Source organism: Glycine max, chromosome 12 (genome assembly GCF_000004515.6).
Source record: "Glycine max cultivar Williams 82 chromosome 12, Glycine_max_v4.0, whole genome shotgun sequence".
Classification (NCBI taxonomy): domain Eukaryota; kingdom Viridiplantae; phylum Streptophyta; class Magnoliopsida; order Fabales; family Fabaceae; genus Glycine; species Glycine max.
Window position 1 is genome coordinate 18,059,066 of NC_038248.2, and position 26,474 is coordinate 18,085,539.

At 33.8% G+C, this 26,474-nt stretch overlaps 2 protein-coding genes across 4 annotated transcripts; both read left to right on the forward strand.

The window, feature by feature from the left end:
* The first annotated feature begins 2,794 nt into the window (after positions 1-2,794).
* On the forward strand, positions 2,795-6,668 carry LOC112998545 (G-type lectin S-receptor-like serine/threonine-protein kinase At4g27290). 3 transcript variants are annotated; one of them, XM_041007187.1, is made up of 8 exons: positions 2,799-3,037; positions 3,370-4,593; positions 4,832-4,963; positions 5,100-5,251; positions 5,352-5,562; positions 5,663-5,900; positions 5,980-6,127; positions 6,203-6,668. In XM_041007187.1, exons 2-8 carry the CDS (start codon positions 3,786-3,788, stop codon positions 6,500-6,502), a joined length of 1,989 nt encoding a protein of 662 aa, XP_040863121.1. In that variant the 5' UTR covers positions 2,799-3,037; positions 3,370-3,785; the 3' UTR covers positions 6,503-6,668. The 3 variants fall into 3 exon arrangements, with proteins under 3 accessions (XP_025980408.1, XP_025980407.1, XP_040863121.1); XM_026124623.2 differs by having other exon boundaries at positions 2,795-4,593; positions 5,831-5,900; XM_026124622.2 differs by having other exon boundaries at positions 2,796-4,593.
* Positions 6,669-17,319: 10,651 nt separating this feature from the next.
* Positions 17,320-20,923, forward strand: LOC100812200 (G-type lectin S-receptor-like serine/threonine-protein kinase At4g27290). The gene is made up of 7 exons (XM_026124624.2): positions 17,320-18,692; positions 18,929-19,060; positions 19,414-19,565; positions 19,666-19,876; positions 19,976-20,213; positions 20,293-20,440; positions 20,516-20,923. Exons 1-7 carry the CDS (start codon positions 17,408-17,410, stop codon positions 20,813-20,815), a joined length of 2,466 nt encoding a protein of 821 aa, XP_025980409.1. The 5' UTR covers positions 17,320-17,407; the 3' UTR covers positions 20,816-20,923.
* The last annotated feature ends 5,551 nt before the right edge of the window (positions 20,924-26,474 follow it).

Below are 26,474 nucleotides of genomic sequence, written 5' to 3' on the forward strand. Positions count from 1 at the left end.
TTGCTATATAGTCTGTACATAGGAGTATATCATCCAATCTTTGGATGTTAAACATAAAGGTTTCAATTTCTTGGAAAAAGGACTGAAAAATAACTTAGAAAAATATTTTCTGAAAAACAGTCCTTTCGCTAAGAGCATCTTTGTTCATGCGCTAAGCTGCGAGTCTCAAGCGCTTAGCGCCCAACCCTTGCATTTGAGGTTGATTTGGTCCGCTAAGCTGGCCAAGGTTGAGCTAAGCTAACTTAAATTCGATTTGAATTCAGCTAAGCTTCAGCCTGATCGCTAAGCGACAGCTTATCCATGGCTAAGCGTGACCTATTGTCGCCAAGCACAATTCCTTACAGCCATAATTGAGGTCCATGACGCTAAGCGCCAATCATGGCAGCTAAGTGAGATTCATTGCGGCAATTTGATTTTTGTGTTTGCTCCTTAATAAAATTTTGTTTTACCATGAGTCTAATAAAACAATACTTATGTTTTCAGTACTTGTTATTTTGTTTTAATCCTTGATAAATTAAAAAAATTTCTTTTAGTCTCAACTAATAATAACAAATAAAAAAATTATCAAGGAACAAATACAAAATTTATGAATTCATCGAGAATTAGAAATAAGTGTCGATGATCAAAAATAAAATTGTTTTATTAGGAACTCAACGTAAAATAATAATTTATTAGAAAACAAGTAAAAAATTCAAATATTTATTTCAGATTAAAAATATATTCATGTCTTTTAAAAAATAAGATTAAAATTAAAAAAATAATCTCGATTTGGTTGAAAAAAATTGGGCAAGACAACTTTCTTATGATTCTTGCTAATTGCAATTTCTTTCAATGGCCGAGCCCATAGAACAAGCCAGTATACCCACATTACCTGTTTCAATCCACTTTCTACTTCCACACTAGTTTAGATTATTTCATGATTAAATAGACATTTTTGTTCCCCCTTAATGTTTAATTCACTATAAAAATACATTCTTTCGTAAAGATGAAAATACAAAATTTAGTCTTCAAAAGTATAAAAAGTATGACAAATATATCTTACTGTTAACTTCCATCCATCATCGTTAATAAAATAGTTTACGTGACATAGAATGACGAATTTGTCACTAAAATGATTATCAATGTGGTCATGCTGACTGGATTGGACAAAAATGTCAGTAAGATATAATTTTTGGACGTAAATGCCAGTAATTTTTTGTTAGACAAAAATATCAATATTTTTTAATTGGAGAAAAATGTGAGTAATTTTTTTTACCTAAATGTCAATGCGTTCCATTGGACCAAAAATGTTAATAAGTTATGATTATTGGACGAAAATGTCAATAATTTTTTATTGGACCTAAACATCAGTATCTTTCTATTGGACTAATGTGTTAGATCCGAAATCTCGTTCCATTTAAGGGTAAAATTTAATTTTAGAATAAATTGTTACTACTTTTTACGGTTACAAGCATACCATTACAATAATCACTTAAAAAATATATTGGCAAACATAATTTAAAATAAACATAATAATAACGATAATATTGGTTATTAACCATAATTTGTTTGTCACAATAGAAATGATTCAAGATAAACATTGTACCAGTTTACCAAAATAAAACATTATAACGGTATATCAATCATTACAAAATTTTCCAAATTAGCCTAAAAGATAAATATATCACATATTTGACTTCTTCGAATCTTGGTTATTTCATTAACGGTAACCAAAATAAGTTAATAATGAGAAATATTTGTCTTAGTTTTTATACTTTTGGGAACTAAATTTTGTATTTTAATCTTTCAGCGACGCAATTATAAGCAAATTACACATTTAGAGAAAAAAAATGTCAATTTATCGCATTCACATTCCTAGAGAGTGAGAAGATAAAAAGTCAACAAAATATAATATCACAAATATGTCCGTATGTTGGCAATTAGAAATGGTCACGTTAGCAATCATTTTATTGACAAATTCATCCATTTGTGTCATGTAGGCTATTTTATTAACAGTGATGAACGAAAGTTAATGGTCAGATATATTAGTCGTAATTTTTATACTTTCAAAACTAAATTTTATATTTTTATCTTTCAAGCATACAAAGATAAAAGTGACTATTTATTCTTATTTTATTGTTCTTTCAACATTAATCCTTATTATATTATTAACGTGGATGTGACTCAATTTCGCTGACTAAATTTTCACTAGTTTGTTTATTATTTATTTAGTTTACTTATATGTCATTTTCTTTTTAAATCTAAAGTCAATATTCTAAGAAGAGTTTGAACAAAACTTTAGAATATAATTATGTAGTGCAACAATTCAAACGCGCATATTAATTATTAATATACAATAAATAAATAAACTGCAACTGGATATAGGACCACTAACATAAACTAATTACACAAAACTTGTTGCCTGCCAGATGTACAAACAACCAATTTAATACAAATATCAAGATATCAGAATTCATACGTGTCACGGACTTCGAAAGCAAAATGTACCCAAACTAATAATTTCATGAGTTTAATTTGTCCTTGTTAGTATATATATATATATATATATATATATATATATATATATATATATATATATATATATATATATATATATATATATATGACAAAATCAAAGTAAATAAAAAAGATATTCTTAATGTAACATTTAAACTTTTTTTGAGTAATCATACTGCTAATACAAAATATGTATCAACTTTTTTATGCTCCAAGGGTTTGATATGTCTAAAACAAAACCTAAAGGGTTCTATTTAAACTGCTAGGCATATATGGATTTAGCTCCAATTATAATAAAAATGCAAAAGATAAGAAAATAAGGTATGTGCTGTTCATGGCCATGACAAAAAATGTAAGGCTATAACTCTTGCTATCTGTGCAAATATGAGAATCAGAATTCTAACGATCATGACTCAAATTGTCACTGTCACGACATCCATCATGAAGAATTAAGTGCGAATCAGGATGTGCTAGGACCGTCAGCCTAATTAACACGGCTATGAGCTTTGCTGACTGTTTGGATTCTCCGTCCAAAAATTTGGTTAATTATCTCTAATAGAATTTTTCTTTTCAGTCATATTTTAAGACTCATTCAAAATCGTGTTCTAAGATGCATTGATTCAAATTCTATTCAAACTAACAACTTGATGATAATGTAACTTTTAAACATGACTTTATTTAGTGAATTTAAATAAAATTGTAATTTTATTGGCTTGGTTAGGTGAGAAATTTTGATATACTTCTGGAAAATTCTCTGAGCACTTCATACTGTAAACTTCATCGCTTGAGGTCGCGACAGATTTTAGTATAGAATGGCCATGCTTACTATTCTCCTTCTAAGCAAACTACTTTCTCTCTTCTCTAAATTTGCAGTCGCAACAGATACCATCACCCAGTCTGAGTTCCTTGAAGATAACACGACCTTGGTTTCAAACAATGGAACCTTTGAGTTGGGTTTCTTTACCCCGGGTAGTAGTAGTTCCCCGAACCGCTATGTAGGAATCTGGTACAAAAATATTCCAATCAGAACCCTGGTTTGGGTTGCGAACCGCGACAATCCAATCAAAGACAACTCCAGCAAATTGAGCATAAACACACAGGGCAACCTGGTACTTGTCAACCAAAACAACACCGTTATTTGGTCAACAAACACCACAGCAAAAGCATCCCTTGTCGTAGCACAGTTGTTAGACTCAGGCAACTTGGTTCTAAGAGACGAGAAAGACACGAATCCTGAAAACTACTTGTGGCAGAGCTTTGACTATCCCTCAGACACGTTTCTACCTGGAATGAAATTGGGATGGGACTTGAAGAAAGGCCTCAATTGGTTCCTAACTGCTTGGAAAAACTGGGATGACCCTTCACCAGGGGACTTCACACGGTCTACTTTACATACCAATAATCCTGAAGAGGTTATGTGGAAGGGCACAACACAATACTACAGAAGTGGCCCATGGGATGGAATTGGATTCAGCGGTATCCCCTCTGTGTCATCTGACTCAAATACAAACTACACAATTGTGTCCAACAAGGATGAATTTTACATTACATATAGCTTGATCGATAAGTCGTTGATTTCAAGAGTTGTTATGAATCAAACACGATATGCTCGTCAGCGCTTGGCATGGAATATAGATAGTCAAACGTGGAGGGTGTCTTCAGAGTTGCCAACCGATTTCTGCGACCAGTATAATATTTGTGGCGCATTTGGGATTTGTGTCATTGGTCAGGCACCGGCGTGCAAGTGTTTAGATGGATTCAAGCCAAAATCGCCCCGAAATTGGACCCAAATGAGTTGGAATCAGGGGTGTGTGCACAACCAAACATGGAGCTGCAGGAAAAAGGGCAGGGATGGCTTTAACAAATTCAGTAACGTGAAGGTACCAGACACTAGAAGATCGTGGGTTAATGCAAATATGACACTTGATGAGTGCAAAAACAAATGTTGGGAAAATTGCTCATGTACAGCTTATGCAAATTCAGACATCAAGGGAGGAGGTAGTGGCTGTGCCATTTGGTTCAGTGATTTGTTAGATATAAGACTGATGCCAAATGCTGGGCAAGATCTGTATATTAGATTGGCAATGTCTGAAACAGGTATGCACTTTAAATTTTGGAGATGTTAGAGGAGAGAAATCTATAAAAGTTAACTGCATAAGTTATTTTAGTTTAGAGAACAGGATGATTTTTTAATTTTACCTTCTTATTTTTTTTTCTTTAAGTGTTTATTTAAAAATTTATCCAAACACGACTTATATGAATAAGTTATGTTTAATTCTACATAATGCCCAATTTACTTCTTATGTTGATTATTTATTTCTTTTGCTCTGTCAAGCTCAACAATATCAAGAGGCCAAACATAGTTCAAAGAAAAAGGTGGTTGTGATTGCAAGCACGGTCTCCTCTGTAATTGCTATACTATTAATTTTCATATTCATTTACTGGAGCTACAAAAATAAAAATAAAGGTTAGCCTTCGCCCAATAACATTTTCTTTTCATAAGGATTTCCATAGTATTTCCATGGAAAACCTGATGCATATATTCAAAATGGCTACATAAAGACTTACAATTTTGCTCATTCATATTGTGTGGGTCAAAACAGAGATCATCACTGGAATCGAAGGAAAGAACAATAAAAGCCAACAAGAAGATTTTGAGCTACCTTTATTTGACCTTGCCTCAATAGCACATGCCACAAATAACTTCTCAAATGACAATAAGCTTGGTGAAGGTGGTTTTGGGCCTGTATACAAGGTATGTGAGCAATCTACTACTGATAATTAAGAAATGACAACACCTGAAAATTTTTACTCACTACATTTAGCTTTCATTCGAACAAATGTTGTGTGTTCAGGGAATACTACCATATGGACAAGAGGTTGCTGTTAAGAGGCTTTCCGAAACATCTAGACAAGGATTAAAAGAATTTAAGAATGAGGTTATGTTATGTGCCGAACTCCAACATCGGAATCTTGTTAAAGTACTTGGCTGCTGCATTCAAGACGATGAGAAATTGCTCATATACGAATATATGGCCAACAAAAGCTTAGACGTCTTTCTTTTTGGTTAGTGTCTCTAACTCTAATTGTTAATGGAATGTTGGATTTCATTTTGTCCTTTTTTGTTATTGCAAGATTAAAAGAAGATAACAACGAAATTTGATAGATTCTAGTCAAGGTAAACTGCTTGATTGGCCTAAGCGTTTCTGCATTATAAATGGAATTGCTCGGGGACTACTTTATCTTCATCAAGACTCAAGACTAAGGATCATACACAGAGATCTTAAGGCAAGTAATGTTTTATTGGATAATGAAATGAATCCAAAAATTTCAGATTTTGGCTTGGCTCGAATGTGTGGAGGTGATCAAATTGAAGGGAAAACAAGCAGAGTAGTTGGTACATAGTAAGTAACTTATTTTCATGCTAAAATCTTGTTACGCATTTCTCAAATGTTAAATTAAATCTTTTCTGGTTTCATGTAGTGGTTATATGGCACCTGAATATGCCTTTGATGGAATATTTTCCATTAAATCCGATGTGTTTAGCTTTGGTGTATTATTGCTAGAGATAGTAAGTGGCAAGAAAAATAGGCTCTTCTCTCCAAACGACTACAACAATCTTATTGGGCATGTGAGTGACGTAACTTCATTTTCTTTTTATATAATGGAGCAATAGATAATCATATATTGTTTCAAAATATTTTAGGCATGGAGGCTGTCGAAAGAGGGAAAACCAATGCAATTCATTGACACTAGTTTGAAGGACTCATACAATCTACATGAGGCGTTGCGTTGCATTCATATTGGTCTCTTATGTGTGCAACATCATCCTAACGATAGACCAAACATGGCATCTGTGGTTGTATCATTGAGCAACGAGAATGCATTGCCTCTACCAAAGAATCCAAGCTACCTACTCAATGACATACCAACTGAAAGAGAATCTTCTTCTAATACATCCCTTTCTGTTAATGATGTCACTACCTCAATGTTGAGTGGGAGATAGACAAATTAACTAGCTCTATTTCCTACCTACATATTGAATTATATATTTATCGTCCTAATAATTTTTGTATCCATGTTTCGTAGTTGATTTGAAATTTTTTTGCTATGGACCTTTGCTAATGATACTCTAAAAATTGAATGCAAAAAATATTTTGAAAATCCTTAAATCAAAGTAGAATATTAACTAGCAATATAGCCCATGCTAAGCGCGAGTCTTGTAACATTTTTTATTGTTGTAGTATCAAATTTTATAATTTAGCGTCAAAAGTTTAAATTTAACATTTTCATTGTCATTCAATCTCTTTACCTAATCCAATCTTTCTTTTGAAAAGGATTTTTATTAAATGTAATACAAAGGATGTATAAATCATTACTCAATGTAGTGAAATAAAAATAATATATGGATTATGTGAAAACGGAAGAACAATCAAATGTTTTGTCAAGGACATGATTCTCAATGCAATTGATGGAATGACTTATATATGTTTTTGGTGTCACACATTTTAGTCATATTTGATTTTTGTCCCCCAAATTTTATTTGTTTTTACACCGTTAATTTGTGGAATATAGTGTAAATATTTTGGATTCGTAATTTGTAGAGGTTTTTTAAAATTAAAAATCAAATTTTTAATTTAAATTGCATATGCGATTTTATTTAACAATTTTTCTGTTAGAATTTTTGGATTTTCAAACGTACATATTTAAGAATTTTAAAAAATGCACTCCGTTGCTAGAGTAACATTAGTAATAATGCACCATAAAAAAATAATGTTTTTTTGGCCGTTTATTTGTGGCAGTTTCAAAAAACCACCGCAAATGTTACCATCTGTGTAATTTTACACACGTCACTACTCTCCACTCAACAATTTAAAAGTTTACAATATATTTTTTTAATATTAAAATTCAAACATCTGCGCCCAAACCCCAATCGTAGACAATGTAGTCTCTCATTTAGGTTTTGAAGTTCTTCATAGCACCGGAACACGGTGGATTTTCACGGTGCTAGAACACCAACACCCAAACCACAATCATAGATAGTGTAGAATCTCGTTTAGTGTTCATAGTTCTTCGTAGCACATAAACATGGTGGATTTTCCATCTTCTATGAAGTCTCGCTTGGGTCTTGCATTTTTGGTTTAGGGTCCTCCCTCATTTCTATTCTCAATATAACATTCCATTTTTCATAAAATAAATTAAAAATAATTTTATTTAAAAATAAATAAAATTTTAGGAAAATAATGAGATTTTTATAATTAAATTATTAGGAAGTCTCACATCGCCTGCCTCAATCCTTGGGGTGCAGCTTATATATCTGTCGGATAACTTCACTTAGTGCCAATTGATTTTAAGATGAAATCTAACATGATATCAGAGCCTATTGTCCATCTTAGTTTTCCCTGCCATATCGGCGGCTCGCCTATATCGACGGCATATGTGGAAGGTTCGCACGAAGACAGTAAAATGGAGGCTCTAATCCCTTGACCTTCTCTCTAACGCTTGAAAACCCTAACAGAGCAATCAGAGGAAAAACTTGAGGCATCTTAGGGAACCACGTGAGCCAACATAGAGGTAAGGGATGAGTTTATCGCAATTGGGGTTAGAATGAACATTTGTAGGGATCCTTAGAGGATCAAATTGAGATTTATTTTGAGATGTTTACTATATTGTAATTCTTCCTTTATGATTATAATTACGAGATTGTTGTGTTTGACAGACCAATTGATGCCTTGATGAGAATTGGTTGATAAAACTGAGTGCTCTTAGTGTTTTCATGTTTTTTACCTATGATTTTGATAAGATTATGTGAAATTGTTTGAGGGGTTTAATCATATGAATATAATATATTAATATTATTATTGTGTGACATGTATATGAGGCGTGATAACGTGTTGTCTTGGGATTATGGAAGTGTGATGAATTATGTGTAAGTGACGAGTTCAATATGTGTTAAATTGTGAGATTCTACATGTGTATTGAGATGTTGTGTGCATTGAGAATTAAGCTATGAATCGTACAAACACATGATTATAAGACCCTTTAAGGGTGATGAGTTAATGCACGACGAGTATTATGATGAGATCCACTGTAGGGACCCGACGGGTTTAATAACTTTGAGGCGTGACAAGTTAAAATTATTTCGAGAATAATTAAGGAGTAGTGTGTTTTGTATAGTTCATAGATACAATCTCCGTGCTAAAATGTTTTTTGTGTTGGACTTGAATCAGGAGGGAAAGGCCCTGACGGACTCTTCGAAGTGTAGGTCATGGGGGTAAATACACTTGGTTTGAATGTTCCTTAAAGCCTATACTAATCCCATATGGTTGGAGCGTTCTTGCAAAATAGAGTGACTCTCATTGGTCTCCCTATGATTTTACCTAGTGAGAGTGACTTGATTTACCAATGTGTGGTCTGTCTTGTCATGTACTTCTAGGCGTCCGACAAGGTTTTTCACTGACATGGTACCATATTGCATATAAGATTGAGTCTTAGTATATTTGTTGCATAACGCTTATGTATTGATCGATATTGATTGGTTAAGTGATATTGTGTTTTGATCCTTAAGCGCATGAAAGATGTGAAAATGTGTGAGACGTGTAGTGTTGAGATGTGATGTTACGTGATAAGTGGTGGAATGACATGAGTTGTGTAAAAGTTGTATTTCATTTATATGATATGTATATATATGTTGTTCTGATTCTCTCTATTAGTTAAGAATGTGATAACTCACATCCTGTGTTCCATTGGACCAAAAATGTTAATAAGTTATTATTATTGGACGAAAATGTCAATAATTTTTTATTGTATCTAAATATTAGTATTTTCCTATTGGACTAATGTGTTAGATCCAAAATATCGTTTCATTTAAGTGTAAAATATAATTTTAGGATAAATTGTTACCATTTTTTACCGACAATAATAATCACTTAAAAAATATATTGACAAACATAATTTAAAATAAATATAATAATAACGATAATATTGGTTATCAACCATAATTTGTTTGTCACAATATAAATGATTCTAGATAAACATTGTACCAGTTTACCAAAATAAAATATTATAACAGTATACCAATCATTACAAATTTTCAAAATTAGCCTAAAAGATAAATATATCACATATTTGACTTCTTCGAATCTTAGCTATTTCATTAACCATAACGAACAAAAGTTAATATTCAAAAATATTTATCTCAGTTTTTACACTTATGAGAACTAAATTTCGTATTTTCATCTTTCAAAGACACAATTGTCAATGAATCACACATTTAGAGACAAAATGTCAATTTATCCCATTCATATTCTTAGAAAGTGCGAAGATGAAAAGTCAGATGATATCACAAATATGTCTCTAAGTTGGCAATTAAAGATGGTCACATTAGCAATCATTTTATTGACAAATTCGTCCATTTGTGTTACGTAGGTTATTTTGTTAACAAAGTTTTTGGTCGGATATATTTGTCGTACTATTTATACTTTCGAGATTAAATCTTATATTTTTATCTTTTAAGAATGTATTTATCAGACAATTACACATTCATAAATAAAAGTAATTATTTATCATTATTTTATTGTTCTTTCAACGTTAATCCTTATTATATTATTAACATGTATGTGACTCAATTTCGCTAACAATATTTTCACTCGTTTGTTTATTATTTATTTAGTTTACTTATATGTTCATTTTCTTTTTAAATCTAAAGTCAATATTCTAAGAAGAGTTTGAACAAAACTTTAGAATATAATTATGTAGTGCAACAATTCAAACGCGCATATTAATTATTAATATAAAATAAATAAATAAACTGCAACTGGATATAGGACCACTAACATAAACTAATGACACAAAACTTGTTGCCTGCCAGACGTACAAACAACCAATTTAATACAAATATCAAGATATCAGAATTCACACGTGTCACGGACCTTCGAAAGCAATGTACCCAAACTAATAATTTCATGAGTTTAATTTGTCATTGTTAGTATATATATATATATATATATATATATATATATATATATATATATATATATATATATATATATATATATATATATATATATATATATATATATATATATAATTGACAAGATCAAATATTCTTAATGTAACATTTAAACTTTTTTTGAGTAATGATACTGCTAATACAAAATATTTATCAACTTTTTTATGCTCCAAGGGTTTGATGTCCAAAAGAAGAAGACCATAATCCTAACCTAATCACAACATAATACAGTATTTATCACATAATGTATCACCTATTTCTTTTTTGTTTTACCTTAGGATATATGAGACCTTAGGATATATGAGCTGTAAATAGTACAATAGTACATGAATATGTTTTCTCATTTTCTGTTATTCCTTCCTATCCTCTAGGTCATTCTTTGTATTCCTTTTCCTATATAAGTTGTAATCATGGTTCTGTCAATGCACAAAAATATATATGAATCTTTTCCTCTTTATTCTTTTTGTTGATTTCTCTGTTATGGTATCAAGAGCCTTTTAAGGTTCCATGTCTATCAACTCGATCTGATTTTGATCAAGAGGAGACTCCTACCCCCCCCCCCCCCTCCTCCTTTTATCGACCCCATCCAGCAACCTTCTAGCCCATTTCACATTCATCCCAGTGAAAGCCCTACCTCTGTTATTTTTACCCCACCACTTACAGGGAACAACAACCAATCATGGTCTAGATCCATTCGGATGGCCTTGATATCCAAAAATAAAATGGGCTTCCTTACTGGAACAATCTCCATTTCGGCTAGAACTAACCCTCTATTTTCTTATTGGGAGTGTTGCAATACGCTTCTTATGTCTTGGTTGATTCATTTTGTTTCTCCCTCTATTGCCCAGAGCATCATTTTCTTCGAAAATGCTGCTGCCATTTGGACTGATCTTCGCGAAAGGTTCTCTCAAGGCGACTTGTTGCGTTTTGCCGAGTTACAAGAAGAGATTTACTCTCTCAAGCAAGGTTCTACTTCTGTCACCGACTACTACACTACTCTCAAATCTTTGTGGGAGGAATTAGACAATTTCCGTCCTTTGACTCCTTGCACTTGCTCAGCCAAAGATTTTCATCATCAGGATTTCATTATCCGATTTCTCAAAGGACTCAATGAGCGCTTCGCCATGGTCCGATCACAGATTCTGCTTCTTGATCCCCTACCTTCTGCCAACAAGGTTTTCTCCATGATTATTCAGCATGAACAACATCATTCCACCAATATCTCACCATCGCTCGATGTTAACCTGTTTGCCAACGTCGTCTCTAGTCGAAGCCGTGGCATCCCACAGTCAGGGGGAGGCAAATCGAACTCTTCCAACCGCAAATGTGACCACTGTGGTCGCCTTGGCCACACCAGCGATGCTTGCTATCAGAAACAAGGAAACACCATTCCTAAATGTGAACATTGTACGCGATACGGTCACACCATGGATATATGCTACGCCAGATTTGGATATCCACCTGGCCACCCAAAATACTCGAGCCGACCTCACCTTCCCAACAAGACTGGAACTTTCAGAGGTGGCGCCGCTGGTGGTGCCGCTGTCAACAACACTATAAGAGAAGGAAATCAAACACTACATGGAGAAGCACATAAGGATGGGTCAGCTACAATACCCCGTCCCAACATCACACAGGCCCAATTCCAACAACTGATGGCTCTACTCCAGAAGACTCAAGTTGGTGGTGCGAATACAAATGACATACCCATTAGAGCAAACATTAGTCACTCCAGCCCAAACTCTGTTTCTGATCTGTGTGGTACCTCATTTATTTTTTCTATCAACACCACCCACACACCTAGCACAAATAACACACCCTGGATTATAGATTCAGGGGCCACGGACCATATCACTAGTTGCTTGCATTACTTTCACACTTATTCTAAAATAAAACCAATAAAAATTAATCTACCCAATGGACAATTTGTTGAAGCCCACATTACTGGAACAATTTACTTTTCATCAAGTTTTGCCATTCATGATGTCTTGTATGTTCCTGCTTTTTCTTTTAATCTTCTATCCATCTCTAAATTACTTTCCAATCTTAACTACTCCATAATCTTCTCCAATATGTCTTGTAAAATACAGGAAATGAACACATTGAAGATGATTGGTTCGGCTAAATTAAAGAAAGGGTTATATCACTTGGAAATCGAAGACATAGGATCACCCTCACACTCACCTTCCACCATCAACAATGCAAACATCAACCATACCAATGACTCTACTCTTTGGTATTTTAGATTAGGACATTTATCTGGAAATCATCTTAACATTTTACATCAAGAATACCCTTTCATTTCTAGCAATTTCAATGAAATTTGTGATGTTTGCCATTTAGCAAAACAAAGAAAGTTACCCTATTCTCTTAGTACTAAACGTAGTTTTAAAATTTTTGAATTAATTCATATGGATATTTGGGGTCCTTTTTCCAAGCATTCTATTCACGGTCACAAATATTTTTTAACTATCCTTGATGACTACAGTTGTTACACTTGGATGGTTTTGTTGAAAACAAAAGCTGAAGTTAAAACACATATAGAAAATTTTGTTGCTTTGGTTGAAAACCAATTTGAAACAACCATCAAGTGTATACGCTCTGATAATGGACCGGAATTTTTGCTAAGAAATTTTTTCTCTTCAAAGGGCATACTTCATCAAACTAGTTGTGTTTACACACCACAACAAAATGGGAGAGTTGAAAGCAAACATCAACACATTCTTAATGTTGCTCGGGCCCTCATGTTTCAATCCAAAATTCCTGGTAATCTCTGGTCTTATGTCGTTAAACATGTTGTCTTCTTAATTAATCGTGTTCCTTCTCCTGTCATTTTAAACAAGACACCTTTTGAACTTTTGTATAAACAAAAACCTGATTTTTCTATGCTCAAGGTCTTTGGTTGTTTATGTTTTGTTTCAAAACACACTCCACAACACAAATTTGATGCTAGATCTCGAAAGAGAGCCTTTTTGGGTTACGAAAATGGAACAAAAGGGTATGTTGTTCTTGATACAAGCAACAAAGAAATTTTTATTTCCAGAAATGTTCTATTTCATGAAATGCAATTTCCTTTTCTCAAAGACAGCCCACACAATATTACTATAAGCCCACAAATAGATATCCTACCTGCACCATTCATAGCCCAAGACACATTTCCTAACCTCACTACTCCCACTCAACTAGACAGATCCACCATCTCCAATGAACCAAACCCTCTTCCTCCTTCTCCAAACATCCTTTCACCGCTACTCATGCATCCAGAAACACCAACATTCTCTTACTCCTCTCCCTCATCTTTGCCTACTCCATCACCGAATTCGCCACTACCTGAGAACCCTCCTCCACTTCGTCGTTCAAATCGACCAAGCCAACCACCCTCTTATTGATGGAAGCTTGCTTGTGGAGCTTCTATGGAGGCTGGATCTTTGAGCTTCAATGGGGTCCTTTAATGGTGATTTTCCACCATGGAGATGCAGCGGAAGACAAAGGAAAGGAGGTGAGAGGAGGCGCCATCCATTAAGGAATAAGCCATGGAAGAAGGAGCTTCACCACCAAGATGAGCCTTGGATAAGAAGCTTGGAGAGGATGCTTCAATGGAGGAAAAGAAAGAGGGAGAGAAAGAGAGAGGGGGGAGCACGAAATTGAAGGAATAAAAGAGGGAGAGAAGTGGAACTTTGAAGTATGTCTCATAAGACTCTCATTCATCAAAGTTACAACAAGTGTTACACATGCTTCTATTTATAGACTAGGTAGCTTCCTTGAGAAGATTTCTTGAGAAAACTTCCTTGAGAAGCTTCTTTGAGAAAACTTCCTTGAGAAGCTAGAGCTTAGCTACACACACCTCTCTCATAACTAAGCTCACCTCCTTGAGAAGCTTCCTTAAGAAGATTCCTAAAGAAGCTAGAGCTTAGCTACACATACCTTTCTAATAGCTAAGCTCACCTCCTTGAGATGAGAAGCTAGAACTTAGCTACACACCCCCTATAATAGCTAAGCTCACCCCCATGACAAAAACCATGAAAATACAAAAAAAGGTCCATACTACAAAGACTACTCAAAATGCCCCGAAATACAAGGCTAAAACCCTATACTACTAGAATGGCCAAAATACAAGGCCCAAATGAAGGAAAAACCTATTCTAATATTTACAAAGATAAGCGGGCTCATACTTAACCCATGGGCTCGAAATCTACCCTAAGGCTCATGAGAACCCTAGGGCCTACCCTTGGATCTCTAGCCCAATCTACTTGGAGTCTTCTACCCAATGCCCTTGCGGGATAGGATTGCATCACTTATCTCTCTGATTACAAGTGTGATCTACCAGCTCTCAAATATGTTCAATCAACTTCAACGTGCTCTTATCCCATTCAATCCTCCATCACATATGACAGGATATCTCCCTCTCATCATCGATACATCATGTCTCTGTCCTCTGAGTCTGAGCCCGCCAGCTTTCAAGAAGCCGTTCAACATCAATGTTGGAGGGAAGCCATGAGTCATGAAATTGAGGTCTTGATGATGAACCGGACTTGGGATATTTTGGGATATTGTTCAGACCCCTCCTCGTGTTCGTCCCATTGGCTGCAAATGGGTCTACAAAATCAAGAGATTGCCTGATGGCAGCATTGAACGACACAAAGCCTGTCTCGTTGCAAAGGGGTTTTCACAAATTGAAGGTGTGGATTACTTCGAAACCTTTTCTCCTGTGGTCAAAATGTCCACCATTCGTGTGGTGCTTGCTCTAGCTTCAATTAACCACTGGACCATTCAACAATTAGATGTGAGTAACGCATTTCTACATGGAGATCTGTCTGAAGACGTTTACATGATGATACCGTCTGGATTACCTGGTAGCCCCTCTTAGAGCTGCAAACTTCGGAAATCCTTGTATGGCTTGAAACGGGCAAGCCGAAAATGGTATGAGAAATTATCCTCCCTTCTCTTGACTTATGGATATCGACATGCTCATGCTGATCATAGCCTTTTCATTAAGAATCATCATTTTGAATTCACTGCCCTCATTATATATGTTGATGACATTGTTTTAACTGGCAATTCTCCTTGTGAAATCACCAACATCAAGAAGATTTTGCATTCTAATTTTCACATCAAGGATCTCGGCACATTGAAGTATTTTTTGGGCATCGAAGTGGCCCATTCAAGCCAAGGGATTTCACTATGTCAAAGAAAATATTGTCTTGACCTTCTCAAGGATTATGGGATGCTTGGTTGCAAGCCCTCTTCTACACCTATGGATAGCACTCTTCGACTCCATGCTGATTCCTCTAGCCTCCTTCCTAATCCGCTGCCATATAGAAGACTAGTTGGTCGCTTGATTTACCTTACTAGCACTAGGCCTGACATAGCCTTTGCTATGCAACAATTGAGCCAATTTATGTCCAAACCCACTAAAGCTCATCACCATGCAGCTATCAAAGTTCTTCGCTACCTTAAAAGTTGTCCCGGCAAAGGCTTACTCTTTCCCAGAAATTGTAATACCCAAATCCGTGGTTTTAGTGATGCCGATTGGGCAACTTGTGTAGATTCTAGGCGATCCATCACTGGCTATTGCTTTTTTTATTGGTAATTCACTGGTTTCATGGAAGACAAAGAAACAGAACACAGTCTCACGTTCCTCTTCCAAAGCTGAATATCGCGCTCTAGCTTCTGCAACCTGTGAACTGCAGTGGCTCACTTTTCTTCTTAGAGATTTGCAAGTTCCTTGCTCACCTCAACCTAGCCTCTACTGTGACAACCAAAGCGCTCTTCACATAGCTGCCAACCTTGTTTTTCATGAACGGACGAAGCACTTGGATATTGATTGTCATCTAGTTAGAGAGAAATCCCAGATTGGTCTTATGCGGCTGCTTCCTGTTTCCTCTTCAAATCAATTGGCTGACATTTTCACCAAAGCCCTCTCACCTCGCCTCTTCACCATGAATCTATCCAAGCTGCAGCTAGCTGATATCTACCTACCTCCAACTTGTGGGGGGCTAAAAGAAGAAGACCATAATCCTAACCTAATCACAACATAATACAGTATTTATCACATAATGCAGCACCTATTTCTTTTCTGTTTTACCTTAGGATATATGAGCTGTAAATAGTACAATAGTACAGGAATATGCTTTCTCATTTTCTGTTATTCCTTCCTATCCTCTAGGTCATTCTTTGTATTCATTTTCCTATATAAGTTGTAATCATCGTTCTGTCAATGCACAAAAATAAATCTTTTCCTCTTTATTCCTTTTGTTGATTTCTCTGTTAATGTCTAAAACAAAACCTAAAGGATTCTATTTAAACTGCTAGGCATATGTACGTGGATTTAGCTCCAATTATAATAAAAGTGCAAAAGATAAGAAAATAAGATATGTGCTGTTCATGGCCATGACAAAAAATGTAAGGCTATAACTCTTGCTATCTGTGCAAATATGAGAATCAGAATTGTAACGATCGATCATGACTCAAATTGTCACGGTCACGACATCCATCATGAAGAATTAAGTGCGAATCAGGATGTGTTAGGACAGTCAGCCTAATTACCACGGCTATGAGCTTTGCTGACTGTTTGGATTCTCCGTCCAAAAATATTGTTAATTATCTCTAATAGAATTTTTCTTTTCAATTAAGACTCGTTCAAAATCGTGTTCTAAGATGCATTGATTCAAATTCTATTCAAACTAACAACTCGATGGTAATGTAACTTTTAAACATGACTATATTTAGTGTATTTAAATAAAATTGTAATTTTATTGGCTTGGTTAGGTGGGAAATTTTGATATATTTAAAATTTCTGATTCATAGATTCCTCCTATATTTTTGAACTGCTGGAAAATTCTCTGAGCACTTCATACTGTAAACTTCAACGCTTGTAGTCGCAACAGATTTTAGTGTAGAATGGCCATGCTTACTATTCTCCTTCTAAGCAAACTACTTTCTCTCTTCTCTAAATTTGCAGTCGCAACAGATACCATCACCCAGTCTGAGTTCCTTGAAGATAACACGACCTTGGTTTCAAACAATGGAACCTTTGAGTTGGGTTTCTTCACCCCGGGTAGTAGTAGTTCCCCGAACCTCTATGTAGGAATCTGGTACAAAAATATTCCAATCAGAACCGTGGTTTGGGTTGCGAACCGCGACAATCCAATCAAAGACAACTCCAGCAAATTGAGCATAAACACAAAGGGCTACCTGGTACTTATCAACCAAAACAACACCGTTATTTGGTCAACAAACACGACAACAAAAGCATCCCTTGTCGTAGCACAGTTGTTAGACTCAGGCAACTTGGTTCTAAGAGACGAGAAAGACACGAATCCTGAAAACTACTTGTGGCAGAGCTTTGACTATCCCTCAGACACGTTTCTACCTGGAATGAAATTGGGATGGGACTTGAAGAAAGGCCTCAATAGGGTCCTAACTGCTTGGAAAAACTGGGATGACCCTTCACCAGGGGACTTCACACTGTCTATTTTACATACAAATAATCCTGAAGTGGTTATGTGGAAGGGCACAACACAATACTACGGAAGTGGCCCATGGGATGGAACTGTATTCAGCGGTAGCCCCTCCGTGTCATCTGACTCAAATGTAAACTACGCAATTGTGTCCAACAAGGATGAATTTTACATTACATATAGCCTAATTGATAAGTCGTTGATTTCAAGAGTTGTTATTAATCAAACAAAATATGTTCGTCAGCGCTTGTTGTGGAATATAGATAGTCAAATGTGGAGGGTGTCTTCAGAGTTGCCAACCGATTTCTGCGACCAGTATAATACTTGTGGCGCATTTGGGATTTGTGTCATTGGTCAGGTACCGGCGTGCAAGTGTTTGGATGGATTCAAGCCAAAATCGCCCCGAAATTGGACCCAAATGAGTTGGAATCAGGGGTGTGTGCACAACCAAACATGGAGCTGCAGGAAAAAGGGCAGGGATGGCTTTAATAAATTCAATAGCGTGAAGGCACCAGACACTAGAAGATCGTGGGTTAATGCAAGTATGACACTAGATGAGTGCAAAAACAAATGTTGGGAAAATTGCTCATGTACAGCTTATGCAAATTCAGACATCAAGGGAGGAGGTAGTGGCTGTGCCATTTGGTTCAGTGATCTGTTAAATATAAGACTGATGCCAAATGCTGGACAAGATCTGTATATTAGATTGGCAGTGTCTGAAACAGGTATGCACTTTAATTTTTGGAGATGTTAGAGGAGAGAAATCTATAAAAGTTAACCGCGTAATATCTTAGTTTAGAGAACAGGATGATTTTTCATTTTACCTTCTTATTTTCTTTTTCTTCATGTGTTTATTTAAAAATTTATCCAAACACGACTTATATGCATAAGTTATGTTTAATTCTACACAATGCCCAACTTACTTCCTATATTGATTGTTTATTTCTTTTTGTCTGTCAAGCTCAACAAAATCAAGACGAGAAACATAGCTCAAAGAAAAAGGTGGTTGTGATTGCAAGCACGGTCTCCTCTGTAATTGCTATACTATTAATTTTCATATTCATTTACTGGAGCTACAAAAATAAAAATAAAGGTTAGCCTTCTCGCCCAATAACATTGTCTTTTCAAAAGGATTTCCTTAGTATTTCCATGGAAAAGCTGATGAATATATTCAGAATGGCCACAAAAAGACTCAGCACAATTGCCGTGTCCATCCATTTTGAAATCAAAGGAAATCGTGCAATCGTACTCTTCATATATATTTTATATGGAAAATATTGCCATTTTCCCCTTCTCCCAAATGACTAACATAATTTTCAATAAAAGGCTCTCAATTAAGAATAGAATACAAACTATAACTTTCAAATTAATAACACCCGAAAGCCGACTTTCTTAGTATGGGTTGAAATATAATTTTGCTTATTCATATTGTTTGGGTCAAAACAGAGATCATCACCGGGATCGAAGGAAAGAACAATAAAAGCCAACAAGAAGATTTTGAGCTACCTTTATTTGACCTTGCCTCAATAGCACATGCCACAAATAATTTTTCACATGACAATAAGCTTGGTGAGGGTGGTTTTGGGCCTGTATACAAGGTATGTGAGCAATTTACTACTGATAAATAAGAAATGACAACACCTGAAAATTTTTAGTCACTACGTTTAACTTTCTTTCGCACAAATGTTATGTGTTTAGGGAATACTACCAGATGGACAAGAGGTTGCTGTTAAGAGGCTTTCACGAACATCTAGACAAGGATTAAAAGAATTTAAGAATGAGGTTATGTTATGTGCCGAACTCCAACATCGGAATCTTGTTAAAGTTCTTGGCTGCTGCATTCAAGACGATGAGAAATTGCTCATATACGAATATATGGCCAACAAAAGCTTAGACGTCTTTCTTTTTGGTTAGTGTCTCTAACACTAATTGTTAATGCAATGTTGGATTTCATTTTGTCATTTTTGTTATTGCAAGATTAAAATAAGATAACAATGAATTTTGATAGATTCTAGTCAAGGTAAACTGCTTGATTGGCCTAAGCGTTTCTGCATTATAAATGGAATTGCTCGGGGACTACTTTATCTTCATCAAGACTCAAGACTAAGGATCATACACAGAGATCTTAAGGCAAGTAATGTTTTATTGGATAATGAAATGAATCCAAAAATTTCAGATTTTGGCTTGGCTCGAATGTGTGGAGGTGATCAAATTGAAGGGAAAACAAACAGAGTAGTTGGTACATAGTAAGTAACTTATTTTCATGCTAAAATCTTGTTACGCATTGCTCAAATGTTAAATTAAATCTTTTCTGGTTTCTTGTAGTGGTTATATGGCACCTGAATATGCCTTTGATGGGATATTTTCCATTAAATCCGATGTGTTTAGCTTTGGTGTATTATTGCTAGAGATAGTTAGTGGCAAGAAAAATAGGCTCTTCTATCCAAACGACTACAACAATCTTATTGGGCATGTGAGTGACGTAACTTCATTTTCTTTTTATATAATGGAGCAATAGATAACCATATATTGTTTCAAAATATTTTAGGCATGGAGGCTGTGGAAAGAGGGAAATCCAATGCAATTCATTGACACTAGTTTGAAGGACTCATACAATCTACATGAGGCGTTGCGTTGCATTCATATTGGTCTCTTATGTGTGCAACATCATCCTAACGATAGATCAAACATGGCATCTGTGGTTGTATCATTGAGCAATGAGAATGCATTGCCTCTACCAAAAAATCCTAGCTACTTACTCAATGACATACCAACTGAAAGAGAATCTTCTTCTAATACATCCTTTTCTGTTAATGATGTCACTACCTCAATGTTGAGTGGGAGATAGATAAATTAACGAGCTTTATTTCCTACCTACATATTGAATTATATATTTATCGTCCTAATAATTTTTGTATCCATGTTTGGTCGTAGTTGATATAAAATGTTTTTTGCTATGCACCTTTGCTAATGATACTCTAAAAATTGAATGCAAAAAATATTTTGAAAATCCTTAAATCAAAGTAGAATATTAACTAGCAATATAACCCATGCTAGGCGCGAGTCTTGTAACATTTTTTATTGTTGTAGTATCAAATTTTCTAATTTAGCGTCAAAAGTTTAAATTTAACATTTTCATTGTCATTCAATCTTTTTACCTAATTCAATCTTTATTTTGAAAGGGATTTTTATTAAATGTAATACAAAGGATGTATTAATTATTACTCAATTTAGTGAAATAAAAATAATATACGGATTATGTGAAAACGGAAGAACAATAAAATGCTTTGTCAAGGACATGATTGTCAATGCAATTGATGGAATGACTTATGTATGTTTTTGGTATCACACATTTGAGTCATATTTGATTTTTGTCCCCCAAATTTTATTTGTTTTTACACCGTTAATTTATGGAATACAGTGTAAATATTTTGGATTCGTAATTTGTAGAGGTTTTTAAAATTAAAAATCAAATTTTTAATTTAAATTGCATATGCGATTTTATTTAACAATTTTTCTTTTAGAATTTTTGGATTTTCAAACGTACATATTTAAGAATTTTAAAAAAATGCACTCCGTTGTTAGAGTAACGTTAGTAATAATGCACTATAAAAAATAATGTTTTTTTGGCCGTTTATTTGTGACAGTTTCGATAAACCGCCGCAAATGTTTTACACACGTCACTACCCTCCACTCAACAATTTAAAAGTTTACAATATATATTTTTAATATTGAAACTCAAACACCAGCGCCGGAACATGGTGGATTTTCACGATGCTAAAATACCAACACCCAAACCACAATCATAGATAGTGTAGAATCTCGTTTAGTGTTCATAGTTCTTCATAGCACATAAACATGGTGGATTTTCCATCTTCTATGAAGTCTCGGTAGGGTCTTGCATTTTTGGTTTAGGTTCCTTCCTCTTTTCTATTCTCAATATAACATTCTATTTTTCGTAAAATAAATTAAAAATGATTTTATTTAAAAATAAATAAATTTTAAAAAAATAATGAGATTTTTGTAATTAAATAAAAAAAATAATTTATTAATTAAAATGATGATTTTAAGGTAAATAAAATAAATATATGTTCTTAAAAAATAAAAAGGATGTTTTATTTATTCATTTGATAGGAGTAAAATAGAGTTGTTTTTTATAAAATAATAAAATAAAGAAAAATAGAGTAAATAATAGGTTGAGAATACCTTAGTTATAAATATAGACATATTAAATCATTTTTTACATTAAGAATACGTCTCTAGGCTCTCTCTTCCCCTCAAATCCGTTTGTGGTGAGAGAAATGCCCTTCACACGGAGACAGTTAAATGGAGGCTCTAATGCTTGGAAATCCTAAAAGAGCAACCAGAGGAAAAATTTGAGGAATCTTAGGGTGAGCCCGCTTAGAGGTAAGGGATGAGTTTACCGCAATTGGGTTTAGAATGAACATCTATAGGGATCCTTAGAGGATCAAATTGGGATTTATTTTGAGATGTTTACTATATTGTAATTCTTCCTTTATGATTATAATTACGAGATTGTTGTGTTTGACGGGCCAATTGATGCCCTGATGAGAATTGGTTGATAAAATTGAGTGCTCTTAGTGTTTTCATGTTTTTTACCTATGATTTTTATATGATTATGTCAAATTATTTAAGGGGTTTAATCATATGAACATTACATATTAATATTATTATTGTGTGACATGTATATGAGGCGTGATAACGTGTTGTCTTAGGATTATGGAAGTGTGATGAACTATGTGTAAGTGACGAGTTGAGTATGTGTTAAATTGTGAGATTTCACATGTGTATTGAGATGTTGTGTGCATTGAGGATTAAGCTAAGAATCGTACAAACACATGACTATAAGACCCTTTAAGGATGACAAGTTAATGCACGACGAGTATTATGATGGGATCCACTGTAGGGACCCAACGAGTTTAATAACTTTGAGGTGTGACAAGTTAAAATTATTTGGAGAATAGTTGAGGAGTAGTGTGTTTTGTATAGTTCATAGATAGAATCTTCGTGCTAAAATATTTTTTGTGTTGAACCTGAATCAGGAGGGAAAGACCTTGATGGACTCTTTGAAGTGTAGGTCATGGGGGTAAATACACTCGGTTTGAATATTCCTTAAAACCTATACCAATCTCATATGGTTGGAGCATTTTCTCAAAATAGAGTGACTCTGATTGGTCTCCCTATGATTTTACCTAGTGAGAGTGACTTGACTTACCAATGTGTGATCTATCTTGTCATGTACTCTTGGGCGTCCGACGAGATTTTTCACTAACATGGTACTATATTGCATATAAGATTAAGTCTTAGTATATTTGTTGCATAACACTTATGTATTGATCGATATTGATTGGTTAAGTGATATTGTGTTTTTATCCTTGAGTACATGAAAGATGTGAAAATGTGTGAGACGTGTAGTGTTGAGATGTGATGTTACGTGATAAGTGGTGGAATGACATGAGTTGTGTAAAAGTAAGTTGTATTTCATTTATATGATATGTATATCTATGTTGTTTCGTTTCTCTTTATTAGTTAGTAATGTGATAACTCACACCCTGTGTGATGTTTGTATTTGGATCCTGTGATGATCTCGAACTTTGTGCTTTGTGGGAGCAGATGATTAGGTGGATAGCTATCAAGAACCTCATGTTAGATGACGTTGGAACATAATGCTCTAATAAGATGTGACATTGGGACATAGGTTTCTATACTATTTGCATAATGTTCTGAACATGTTACTTTATGTTATTCCACTGTTTAATTTGTTTTCTTTTGTAAAAAAATTGAATGACCTTGTTTTGGGTCAGAGATGTTTTCACATCCTTAATTAATAAGTTTTTAATTTAGTGATTAACACGAATGTGAATTTTTTATCCACGTGAGTTCCTTTATGTTTATTAAATAAAATTATTTTAATTAATTTCGTATATGAGCTCTTTTATCTTAATGTGAATTGTAATTAATTACTCAATGCAATTTACAAATCCTAATATAGTTTTGTGCCCAAAACACTCACATTCTCTTTCTTGCATATATGAGTCATTAACGCAACACTCTTTCTTGTGGATATGGAAGTGTTCACATGAATCTCTCGTGAATATGGTAGTTTTCGCGCAACTTTGTTTTCTCCATTCAAGTTTCATGCCAATTCCTCACTTTGTTTTGTTTTCATCATATTGTGTTGCGAAGACCATATTTGTTCTCAGCTCCTACTTTTCACCACATGCAATATGATTTACAAACATATGTCTTTTATCTCTCATTGTTTTCTCGACAATTCTGTTTTGGCACTATGTTCTTCGGCTAGATTGAATCACTTAAGAATTGATATCATTTTGGTATATGTGGGTGTGAATTTGGAATTTCAATACTCTGGTTCTTTATTATTATTTTTTTGTGTGTCTTTGCATTTTAGTCCATTTTACATTGAATATGTCTAATTCTGCTATTTTGTTTTGGTTTACCAGTGAAAGAGAAAAAATGGATGATATTTAAGGGAGAGGAGCATCTTACCTATATTTCAGGTATATATTTTACATTGGCCGTCATTCAACTATTAAATTTGTATGTCTATTCATTTTGATTCACGGATGGATCCAATTATTTTATATGTTGAATTTATTCAGAAAAATCTATAATTTATTTTTATCCTATTTCTCATTTTTAAATTAATAGATAATTATTGTTTTATTATTTTGGTTGAATGGATATATTGGTTGAATGGGCAGTGTAAAAAGGCTCTAACTCCCGAGTTAAATTGCCATACATCTATTTCTTCTTGCTAGTACCATAAAGTTATCCAAAGACAAAGGATGTTTCATTTTATTTTCAGTTCATGGCTAGGCTAGACAACGAACGTGATGTTTCTTTTTATAGAAAATTCTGCTATAATTTTTTTTCACCAAAATTTATTTTTCACAAAGTTTCTATTATAAGTTTACATTACAATTGTATTAGATAAATTTGACACCACGTACCAACAACTAATTTTTCTTCGACTTTGACTACTTTCTTATTTCACACATCTTTTCAAATAATATTTCAAATTTATTTTAATTTATAATTTATTGTAATATTTCTTACTTTTAATTAATTTTAAATTAACCAAACTATATCATATACATTTATTTTCATAAAAGAAATCATATATATTTATTTATAAACTGCACAACACGTGGATCAACATCTAGTTTATTTTAAATGCATTGGAGATTTATGTACATTTCCTCTCCCCATACCCTGAACTCAATTGTTCTCAGGTACTTAGTAAAACAACATTATGTTTTAAGTTAGGTTAAACAAAATCATAAATTAGTAAATTTTGTATTTGTTTTTAAATAAAAAAAATTCATTTATTATTAATTCCTTTACTAACGATAAATTTATGAAGGAACAAACATAAAATTTATTAATTTATCAAAATAAAAATAAAATTATTATTTTATTAGAGATTCAATATAAAGAAATAATTTGTCAACGAAAACAAACACAAGTATTAATTTTGAATAAAAACATATTTTAATCTTTTAAGTTATCTAATCTAATATCTATAATATTTATAAATTTGAGTATCTATTTTTAAGTCCAAAGTGAACTTGTCATTCAATAGTTGTTTCTCAAGCGGAGTACTCATGTGATACGGAGAGAGGTTCGGATAACATATATTGTTGTGGTGCTTCGTAGGTATTAAATTTGTTTCCAAACCATAATTATATATTTATTGTAACATTATATTTTTTATGATCATTTTTTTTCAATTAAAATGTTTAAAAAATTGAATTAATCAAAATCAATCAGTTTTTAACGATATTTAAATGCTGATAAATAATTTAACGAAAATTTGGGAATGAATTTAATTCAATTTTTCAAAAATTAATTTCACCTAATCCATATATAATGCTATTTAAGCACACTAATCGTACAGAAAAACATATCAATCTTTTTTTCGTTGCATTTTCAATTCGATTTAAAGCTTTGTCTTCATACCCTCAGTGATAATGACACCTAAATGTGACAACCTTTTCGATGTTAATTGGTTGAAAGAGACATGGAGTTTGATTGCTAGAGTCATCGGACTTTGGTGAATCACCAACAAAAAAAATGATCTACTTCATTGAGACGTTTCTCATGTACCAAACTGTAAGTTAATCATGCATAATTACTATTATTTTACTACAAATTATTTATTTTTGTACCTCTAATTTCCTTTACAGGGAGACCACATCCATGCAAGTATGAGAGATATATACTTAGATTTATACGTTTCGTCACTTCTGAAAGAAGATCTTGTTTACTCTATAATGAATTTTAAGGTTTAGGATAGCAAGGGCGTATACAGACCAACATGTGTAAAAATGGAAAGAGAAGATAAAAATAATTTGGTTATGTTTTTATTCAGAATCATAGAGACAATATATACATAAATACATATCTCTAATTAGATGATTCTACTCTTATAACTCGACAACCTATTCCTACAATCAAGTCAT

Coding starts and splice junctions, on each gene's coding strand:
- LOC100812200 (XM_026124624.2), top strand. CDS start 17,408: ATGGCCATGCTTACTATTCTCCTTCTAAGCAAACTACTTTCTCTCTTC. Junction 18,693..18,928: donor ATTGGCAGTGTCTGAAACAG/GTATGCACTTTA, acceptor TTGTCTGTCAAG/CTCAACAAAATCAAGACGAG. Junction 20,214..20,292: donor AACAGAGTAGTTGGTACATA/GTAAGTAACTTA, acceptor GGTTTCTTGTAG/TGGTTATATGGCACCTGAAT.
- LOC112998545 (XM_026124622.2), top strand. CDS start 3,309: ATGGCCATGCTTACTATTCTCCTTCTAAGCAAACTACTTTCTCTCTTC. Junction 4,594..4,831: donor ATTGGCAATGTCTGAAACAG/GTATGCACTTTA, acceptor TGCTCTGTCAAG/CTCAACAATATCAAGAGGCC. Junction 6,128..6,202: donor ACAACAATCTTATTGGGCAT/GTGAGTGACGTA, acceptor AAAATATTTTAG/GCATGGAGGCTGTCGAAAGA.